At 44.2% G+C, this 10,310-nt stretch overlaps 1 protein-coding gene across 5 annotated transcripts in view; it reads left to right on the plus strand.

Moving 5' to 3' along the window:
- Window positions 1-7,436, plus strand: part of MYH10 (myosin heavy chain 10) — a 71,888-nt gene extending 64,452 nt beyond the window's left edge. For 4 of the 5 annotated variants that reach the window (XM_033139574.1, XM_033139573.1, XM_033139576.1 and 1 more), the window contains 8 exons: window positions 842-1,003; window positions 1,253-1,381; window positions 2,220-2,308; window positions 2,468-2,591; window positions 2,677-2,885; window positions 3,971-4,079; window positions 5,050-5,222; window positions 5,903-6,047. In XM_033139574.1, the coding sequence (XP_032995465.1) occupies window positions 842-1,003; window positions 1,253-1,381; window positions 2,220-2,308; window positions 2,468-2,591; window positions 2,677-2,885; window positions 3,971-4,079; window positions 5,050-5,222; window positions 5,903-6,047 (1,140 nt within the window). Of the gene's footprint in view, window positions 1-841; window positions 1,004-1,252; window positions 1,382-2,219; window positions 2,309-2,467; window positions 2,592-2,676; window positions 2,886-3,970; window positions 4,080-5,049; window positions 5,223-5,902 lie in introns of all 5 variants that reach the window. The other variant, XM_033139575.1, reaches the window with a different exon arrangement.
- The last annotated feature ends 2,874 nt before the right edge of the window (window positions 7,437-10,310 follow it).

The raw sequence follows: 10,310 nt of genomic DNA on the forward strand, positions 1-10,310 counted from the left end.
TTAGGAGTTTTGCTTAGCGCAGGTGTCCTTCAACAGTTCTCTTTCAATTCTAGTATGGGTGCTGCTGCTGGCTGGAGGTTCTTATTGAGGTAGAAATAGGTGTTGCTTTTTACTGTATGCAAGCTGCTGTATTTCTCATACATATTAGAAATAGTCTGTTAAGAAAACGTCTTTCAAGTTCTGATTCAGGAAATGATGCCATATTCTTTGCCTCTTTCTTTTTAAATTTGGTTTTGCGGTAAAACACATTAAGTTGTTTATGAGCTCTTCGGGAGGTTTTTTAAGGTTTTTATTTTTTGCATAGTTGATCATAAATTACTTTCCCTTTTGCTTTGAAGAATTAATGAGACTACACAAAGCTTTTATTGTCTCCATTTTGGGAACTGGTGTACCATGAACAAGTGTGCCCTTTTGGCCTTACTATGAGGTTAACAATTACGGTTGGCTTCTTTTGCAACTTAATAACCTGTAATATTAAGCTTTTGCACAGAAGCTATGGATCAAAGGAGATAGAAGCTCTCGGTGAAAAACTGCTCATAAAATCACTGGGCAAGTGAAAACATAGCTGATTGTAGCCCATGTAGCTCTTCTGCATTTTTGTCTGCTTATATGCCCTCTGCTTGGCTTGTCTCCTGAACAGCTAATGCAGATTATCAGAGGGTTTCTTTACGGCATCCTCATAAGGGCATGTGGATCCTATAGTCTGTGTTTTTATTTAAATATTGCACAAATGTTTTCCCCGGATTTGATCCTTCCTTATAGGCAGCTCCAAACTGCGGGACTTATTTTGAATTCTTCTCTTTTGTCTTCCTGTTTTGCTTGTTACTGATTTACCCTGTAGGTCCGAGAGCTGGAAGCAGAATTGGAAGATGAGAGGAAGCAGCGTGCTTTGGCTGTGGCATCCAAGAAGAAAATGGAAGCAGATCTGAAAGACCTAGAAGCTCAGATAGAGGCTTCAAACAAAGCACGCGACGAAGCAATCAAACAGTTGCGCAGGTTGCAGGTGTGCACAGCTATTCCAGAAATAATTTAATCAAACCTTGGCCCCCAAGTCCTTATCAGCTTCTCCTTACTGTAACAGAGAAAAAAGACCTGGATGACCTGAATATAATTGATCAACATTAATAGAAACAGGATCTAATCGAAACTGGATACTCTAGATGTGTAGAGTAAATTCTGGCCATGTGATTGGTTGGCCAAGTTCTCAGAATAAATATCAAGTCTTGGTCTTAAGATGCCTTTTAAATTTCAGGCTCAGATGAAAGATTATCAGCGTGAACTAGAAGAGGCCCGGGCATCTAGAGATGAAATCTTTGCTCAGTCGAAGGAGAATGAGAAAAAGCTCAAAAGCCTTGAAGCAGAAATTCTTCAACTGCAAGAGGTATGGCACTGAAAGCTGCCTGAGATATACTCGTGGCTTAAGGTGGAGATAGGAATGTTTTGAATCTTGACATTCTGCAATTTGAGTGTGTATATTTTACAGATGCTTTGCAGTTGAGTGTGTGTGGTTTTGGCACAACTTTTAAAGCGTACACACTAAAATGGTTCATCTGTTTGAAGTAGTTGATTTGAATAGTTTTCAAGGATCTGGTAGAGTCAGGCTTCAGTATCAAACTCTCTTGGGCTAGGGCAATGTTATAAACAAAGTCCAATTTGAACAGAGCCCAAATACAAAAGGAAGAAAATGGGAGAAAACAGTGATTGTGTGCTGAACAGTTGACCAGCTAAAACTAGGTGGAACTGTGAATCACCAAACATTGTGGCTCTTTCAGTTGCCCCAAGATTCATGAAGACTTTTTGGATGTCACATGGAGGGGGAAAGCATAGATAATATTTTTTGGGAGCTTGTGCTCCTCCAATAGAAATGACTGCCAATATCTAGGCCCCTTTGCATGTTGGCAGGGGTGCCTTACTTTTTGAGAACCAGGAGATTGGGGTCAAAAGGTGCCAATTTAAAAAATAGATTACTCAGCTATGTCTGGTAGACTTGAGTAGCTCAAAAGTGCCTCTGATGTGTACTAGAAAATGCCAGGTAATATGTGAGCTGGGGAACTTCACAACATGGGTAAACTAGGCTAGAAGCAAAGCATATGAATTTCTTAAAAGCAAAATGCTGCTTGATATTGATATTGGGCATAACATGGTAGCTTTCTCCCCCCCCCCCCATATGTTTGAAAATGGTTTTGCCTGCTGAGATTCCCATGAATATATATTTTCAGGAACTTGCTGCCTCTGAAAGATCCAGACGCCATGCAGAGCAAGAGAGAGATGAGCTGGCTGATGAAATTGCCAACAGTGCCTCTGGAAAGTAAGTAACTTCCGAGTAGACTTCTCCACCTTTGGCAGCCATTTATGTGGCAGAAGCGTTCTGTGTCTGCAGCAGTTGCTGCACAAACCTCAATACGTGTGACAGCACCCCAATATCTTAGCTGAGTTTGTAGTGATCCTCTGTTGCCCCCCTGTGTAGATCTGCCTTGCTTGACGAGAAGCGCCGCTTAGAAGCCCGAATTGCACAGCTGGAGGAAGAACTAGAAGAAGAGCAGAGCAACATGGAGCTCCTCAATGATCGTTTCCGCAAAACCACTCTGCAGGTACCCCCCTTTTGTGTTAGCTGGATGTTTTCTTCTTGCCCCTAAAGGGATGAGAGTGTTTAAACAACTGCTTGCCTTCCTAAAGGTTGACACCCTGAACTCTGAGCTGGCCGGAGAGCGGAGTGCTGCCCAGAAGAGTGAGAATGCACGCCAGCAGCTGGAGCGGCACAACAAAGAGTTGAAAGCTAAGCTCCAGGAGCTGGAAGGTTCAGTGAAGTCCAAGTTCAAGGCAACCATTTCAGCGCTGGAAGCAAAGATTGGGCAGCTCGAAGAACAGCTGGAGCAAGAGGCAAAGTAAGCATGGCGTGCTCTGAAAATAGTGTTTCCAGGAGGCTAAATCGTGATTTGATTTTGAAAAAGCACAATTTATTCTGAAACACCTTTTCTGGTAGCTATTAATGAAACAAGATAGTCATCCAGCAAGAAGCTTGCAAGCCCAAGGAATCATAATCATCCAGCGCAGGCATTTGTGTGGTCTTAATCAAGTTTATTTCTGATGGTGTGATTTATTGCTTTGATGTTAGCACTGCTTGGTGCATGAATTGTTCCTCTAGATCAGTGGTGGCCAAACTTGGCCCTCCAGCTGTTTTGGGACTACAATTCCCATCATCCCTGACCACTGGTCTTGTTGGCTAGGGATGATGGGAGTTGTAGTCCAAAAACAGCTGGAGGGCCAAGTTTGGCCACCACTGATCTAGATGGTTAAGGGAACCCACTTCATCATCATCATCATCATTTTTTCTATTATTATTTCATTTATGAATCTCTTCTCATGTAACACCTCAAAGCGATTTCTAATAACATACATAAAACAGTACATAACTAAAAACAGTTAAAACAATTGCATACAGTTTTAAAGACAACTGCAAATATAAAAACAGCAGCACACACACAAACTCAGTTCATATCCAAAACAAATACCAGCTGGGATACAGATTTTAGCAGTGGAATGATGTTAGCAGGTGCTGAAAAGGCAACAGAGACTGCACCTGACTGATATGCAATGGAAGGGAGTTCCAAATGGTAGCTGTTGCCACACAAAAAGCCTCATTCTGACATCATATGGAACGGACCTCCTAAGTGAATGATAATTACAGGTTGCCCACTTGTGCTGGATGCGGTGATCAATTGGGTATGTAGGCAATGAGGCAAACTATCAAGTATCCTGGTTCCAGGTTCTGTAGGGCTTCATACACTAATACCAGCACTTGAACCTAGCCTGGTAGCTAATTATGCTCACTAGTGCTTTATTTTTCTGCTGTGGGTTCATGGAACCTTCACCTGTGGTTGGTACACATTTGGGCTCTGTTGCACTAATGACTAGTCTGTTACCTTTTTGACATCAAGTTGAGTGATCCTGCTCTGTTGACTTACCTTAGGGAGAGGGCAGCAGCCAACAAGCTAGTACGTCGGACAGAGAAGAAGCTGAAGGAGGTGTTCATGCAAGTCGAGGATGAGCGCCGACATGCAGATCAGTACAAAGAACAGGTGAGGAAGTACCTGTGCCACTTAGAATCTCTGCTGTGGCTAGCCAACTATAGAAAATTTTCCCTGCTAATGCACATTGGGGGAAGCATAGGTTGTTTACAACAGCCTGTGTTGTGGACGGGGAAGGAACCTCAGCCCTGGAGGCTGAGAGCACTCCCTGGTGACTTCCCTTCCTTGGCCACAACCTCTTTCTCGAGGCCAACCCCACTCACTGGTCCTTCATCGCACTCTCCTTGAGTGTTTTTGCATGGCTGAAATGTGTCTTTGAACTCCGATAATGCCTCCTGCTTGCCTGGATGGTGTGAGAGTGGGTGCAGAAAGTAGCCTAGTTAAAATTTGAATTCAGCGTCCCACCCACTTTTGCTGCTGTTCCCCACCCACCACTGGAATGTACTCCCACAAGGGTGCCCAGGAGGGAATGTTCCCTTTGCGCTGAAAAGGTTAGTCACCCTTGGCCAATAACCTACATAAAGTTCTTTAAGTGAGCAGGTGTGTGCACATCCTGCAGCATCTCTGCTGCTATGGATCCCATTCACTTGGCTGTGGAGTCAGGGGGGCTTGTGCAAGCCTCTTCTGCAGCCCATTCAAACTTCTGCTTCTCTTCCCTCCTGACCTGGAATAATTGCAAAATCCAGAAGGGTATTTCTGGAGCATGCAACTTCTTGTCATAAGGTTAAGGAAACAAATCTCAGGTAGTGAGAGAAGAGTTCAACTGAAGTTTTGTCAAATCCATGTGGGCAGCCCAGGCAGCCCAAGGCAGTCAGCACTGTCTGCTTTGTGAAAGTGGATGAACTCGTCAATCTGCCCCGTGGACATCCCACAGTGGATGGAGACCGAAAGATTGTTAACACCACTATCAGAGGTTCTCCGTCTTGAAAAGGGAGTGTAAGTGAAAGAGGATCTCTAATCTCATCTGGCGTGTCGTGCAGATGTTTCTTTCATGGGGCCTGTTTCTGATGATGCTCTGTAGATGGAGAAGGCCAATGCCAGGATGAAGCAGCTCAAACGGCAGCTGGAAGAGGCAGAGGAGGAGGCAACACGTGCTAATGCCTCACGCCGTAAGCTGCAGCGTGAACTGGATGATGCCACTGAAGCCAATGAGGGTCTTACCAGGGAGGTCAGCACTCTGAAGAACAGGCTACGGTGAGTCATGTGGTGGAAGGAAGGTCGAGGCAGGTGTGGGCAAATGCTTCAGGGCAGATCGCTTTTGGGTTGTTGTGAGGGACTCATTTGATTCGCCATTTCCAGTTCTCTCCCTCCCCCAGTTTGTGATAGCTCGTCTCTAATGTGGTCCAGAATTTAATGGGAGGGTGCTGTTGAGTTGCCAGAATTGAACATTATGCTTGAAATTCAATGTAGCACTAAGTGGGGGATGTGGCCCTCTCAACAACAGGAAGTTCCCCAACCCCCCAGAGCAGATTAAATGGGGGGGGGTTGAAGCTGGAGGGGAGTTTTGTTGAATCCCACCCCATGTCTACAGGGTCAGATCATTAGCTCATTTTGTGCCAGGTAAGCTGAGTGCAGGCTGCTTACGACAAATGGCCCTACTCAACTCCTATACCAATGAACGAGAGGGCAAAGTGATGTTTCCTGAGCTATAGTCACACAGGTACCAGTCATAGTTGTAGGCTTAAGTCTGTCACTGGAAACATGATTTAAGTGGTATTGTGATCCTCATCTGTGAGCGCTATGGTCTCAACAAGGGGGACTCCTTTATGCTAATGTGGTAAGTAGCCAGACATCCTCAGGGTCCCAGTAGCTTTCTCTGTGGAGCAAAGGTCTATGTCCTTCCAACAACTCACTCCTTTCCCTCTTCCTTGTAGGAGGGGCGGGCCAATCACATTTTCCTCCAGCCGATCCGGGAGGCGCCAACTGCACATTGAAGGGGCTTCCCTGGAACTTTCGGATGATGATGCAGAGAGTAAAGGCAGTGATATCAATGAGCCGCAGGCTGCCCAAACAGAGTAGAGCCACCCCGGCCCACACCATATCTTACAGCGGGCATTCCTGCCAATGTGACTTTTGCTCCATGCATTTGGAAGAGGAGGAAGAAGAGGCCCTTACTGGCCACCAAATTGCCTTGTGGCCCTAGACTTGCCTTAGGCAAAACTGGCACACTACCTGGTCATGCAGGTCAGCCCCAGCATACTGCTGCCTGGCTTTGCCATGATGTAGCCTGCTTTGGATATAGGTACCACTGCTTCTTTAGAATGTATTAAAAATGTCTTCGTTCAGTGCTCTTTGTCTTCAAGGTATCCATTGTAAAGCCATTTTCTAAGGCACTGGGTGATAGGATTATCCCTCTGTCCCTTCTGATACACCATTCCCAAGCAAAGTTTCTGACACCTGCCTCTTCCCCTTTTCTATGCATGTTTAGCTGTATAGCAATCACTTGCATTTCTTTTGGCCTCCAAAGTTCTGCTTATGTACCAGCCCTGACTGCGCCTTTTTCCTGATCATTTTATGATAGATTTAGGTCATTGACTGTGAAAACGCCCTGAGGGGCTTCAGGGGGTAACGTACAGCTGAGAGTAGCATCTCTACTTACTAGCCAGCAGTTGGTGCTACATAATGAGAACTCTTCAACCGTGGGACCTCCAAATTGGGTTGGTGCTATGTCCTGGCAGATTAGAGACCAAATAAGATACTAACCACTTTCTTCAGTACAGTACTATTAATAGTGCTCAGTGCAAATTGGATAGTCTCAGTCTGGGAATTGGATTACCCCCCGCAGCTACCCAGCAACTGCTTCCTTGCTGGGGGTAGAAGTGTTAAGATTAGAGCCGAAGCTCTTGCCAGCTATCTTGATGCCCAACATCAGTGTGTCTGCCAGAGGATAGCACGAGGACATTGCCTGTAAATGGATACAGCCTGTGGAACTGCTCTCTCCCTTTCTTCAGCTTTCATTTGGACAGTGTTAACTGCACCTAGCTTAGCATCATTATTGTTTCATAGCTGTGAACTGACATTTACAGAAAGTGCCTTAGACACTACAGTACTAAGACAATGTTACATATATAATTTGCCTATAACAATGATTTAATGTATTAATTTTATCATATCATGTTACATACACATCTTCTCTAGTCCAAGTGGTATTGATATTCAGTGATGAGGAATCAGTGTTAACTATGAAATCTTGATCTGTTGCAACATGCTTGAAAAAAATACTTTTCTTTGGTTACAAGCTTTAACATCCGTTATAAAGCTTTTGTTTCTGTGCATTTGGGTATTTCTTAATCATAACTGGCTGTTGACCACCAGGCATCTGACTGCAAATACCTTGTTTCTTTGTATCTCCATATTTCTAGACAATGATTTTTGTAAGACAATAAATTTATTCATTCTAGAGACTCATTCATGCTTTGGCTGCTTACTTAGAAGAAATGCTCTCCCTCCTGAACTCAAGATAGAAATGAATAAATGAAACTTGCAGGTTTGTCCCTATTGATAATCATTCAGGATTTAGGCAGACCAAAGAATTCTTACTTTGACGTAAACTGATGGTGCTATAAAAGTAAATGATGTTGATAATACAATTTAAAAATGATTCAGTATTTAATATTATTAAGTAATAGATATAGTTACTTCAATAATTCATTTTCTTGGGTTTAAAATTCTTTTAGCATTTGAGAAACAGGTATGCTGAGTTCAGCAACCAATACATAAAGCAAGGAAAACTAGTCACAGTAACTTTGGGGGGGGGGGATGCTGCCTCCCACATTCCTTAATTTAGAACAAGGGAGAAGAACCTTTTATCTGTAAGCCAAGTTTGACGCCACACCTGTCAGAAACCTTTTCCCTTTAGATTTTGTTTACTCTTGTAGCAGTGTGTGATAGCTTTGCAACTGGTGTATAACTTAAGGCAGTACCTACTCACCACTTTACCAAGTTCCAGAGGCCTGTTAAAACCCACTAATGCATGCCCAGATCTTTCCATCTTTCCCCAATCTACTTGCATAGTATGCTATAGTATATAGCATACTATGCAAGTAGTAGCCTACATTTCCATTCTGGCTTTATGGTGTTCTCTCTCTGTAGCCAGACTGGAAATGCAGAAAATTTCGCTTGCAACAAGGTTAATAACTTTTGTGGGCTTATTTACAAGGTTCCCATGAAATTCCCACCAGTCTGAAAATAAAGGCTTGAAATGAATTACTGCAGATAAAACAGCTGCCACATGAAAACCTGTCTACATAATTAGTCCTGGGACATGAATTTGTAAAAGGAGTCTTTGTAGTAGGTTTACTAGCAAAAGAGGGCAGTGCTTGCACTATAAGCCTTATACAAAGTAAGTCTATTTCAGTAGTATCCTAGCAGAGGCTACACATTTGCTATTCCTCTTCATGGTTGGCCCTAGCAGTTTTAAGTTCTCTTCTGATACATCTGTGTCCCATAACAGACCTAAACAAGTTTCTAGGGGCATGCCAGCAGCTGTTACTATTTCAGCAACCAGTCATTTTATAGAGGAGGGAAAGTAAGGGACGTTTTCAAGAAATAAAGGTCATTGATGTCCAGAAAATGCTCGGGAGCTGCTGGGGGTTGAGGTGGCAGTGTTGGTTCGGCTCACCCGCCGGGTACATGGAGGCAGGGTGGCCAGGGCAGGCTGCAGCCACTCATGGCCACAGTCCCCTTCCAGCTGCAGCACTGTCGAGGCAGAGATGTGGGCTGGGGGTGTTGTGCAGGAAAGAGTTTAAATCAAACCTGGATGAACCTGGATAGCGAGGGCAGCAAACAGAGGAAGGGGAACAAAACCAGCTGGGTTACATTTGAGGTTTTTTTGGGGTGGGGGGAGGTGGCAGTGCCTATCTCAACTATGTTACCCTTGCCTAGAGAACAATTGAAGAGGAAGAAACCACAGCTTACCCAGTCGATTAATAATAAAATATTTATACCCCACCCATCTCTGGGTTTTCCCCAGCCACTCTGGGCGGCTCCCAAGTGGAAATCCATTTGTACACTAAAATAAAGGAGCCCAAAGTAGTAGTATATATGTAGTAAAACTTGTTTCATGACATCCTCTATGCAGACATTTTTAACACTGTGTAGTGGTTAAGAGCGGTAGACTCATAATCTGGGGAACCGGGTTCACGTCCCCGCTCCTCCACACGCAGCTGCTGGGTGACCTTGGGCTAGTCACACTTCTCTGAAGTCTCTCAGCCCCACTCACCTCACAGAGTGTTTGTTGTGGGGGAGGAAGGGAAAGGAGAATGTTAGCCACTTTGAGACTACTTAGGGTAGTGATAAAGCGGGATATCAAATCCAAACTCTTCTACTCTTCTTCTTCTGCATGCTGGCCTTTCCCAGCAAACTTTAGCAAAAACCTGTTTCTTCCTGGCGTGCTCTGGTCCATGGAGTCACGAAGAGTTGGACACGACTGAACAACAACAAGTGTGCTCTATAGCACAAGACTAGGAAAGAGAACATACTGTCCTACAGATGTTAGCCTCCCAAACTGGCTGGGGCTGAGGGCAGTTGATTCATGGTTTGAAGGGCCACCAGTTCCCCATGCCCAAACTTAAGAGGCAAAGGTCTCAAGGGTCCAACAACTGTTACCTAGGCCAAATTTACCGTAAAAACTAGCTTTTAAGTTTTGCTTACCATTAACAATGGTGACAGTACAGGAGTGGTGGATTGGTCCATTATTACTGATCTAGGAGAAAAAGTCCTACCTGAAGCTTGGTCTTTTGGGTGTGTACTTCAAGATAAGAAACTATGAAGATGAATAGGAGCACATGATACTACCAATCATGGTGGATGTTAACAGTAGTGAACCATCATGCATAAAGTTTCGATTTTGGCTGGAAATCTTACTAGAAACAATCAAACCTGAATTTCAGCTGCTAGCTGTGCAAGACCTGAATCCTCTGTTCAGTTGCCATCTTGACGTTAAACAAGTTATAAGTACTCTTCTTAGTTCTTAGTGTAACTTAGTCTTTCCTGGCACTCGTCATGTGCTGTAGCAATCCAACATAGGTTAGGCATGTAAGACAAGAGAGCCCCCTCCCTGGCTGCCACAATTCCAAAACACATGAAAAAGGATGCTCTTTGATCAGACCACCTCCACATCCAGCTGTAGATGCACTCACTTCCGTATTTACCATCTACTGACAGCCACAGCTGTGGAAGGGAACTTGTGTCAACTTTATAAGGGGAAGAGGCTGCTCCACAGCTGCCACAGTGACACCACCCACTCACCAAAACAACACACAAAGCATAGGCAGAAGCATC

Source organism: Lacerta agilis, chromosome 2, assembly GCF_009819535.1.
Source record: "Lacerta agilis isolate rLacAgi1 chromosome 2, rLacAgi1.pri, whole genome shotgun sequence".
Lineage (NCBI taxonomy): Eukaryota > Metazoa > Chordata > Lepidosauria > Squamata > Lacertidae > Lacerta > Lacerta agilis.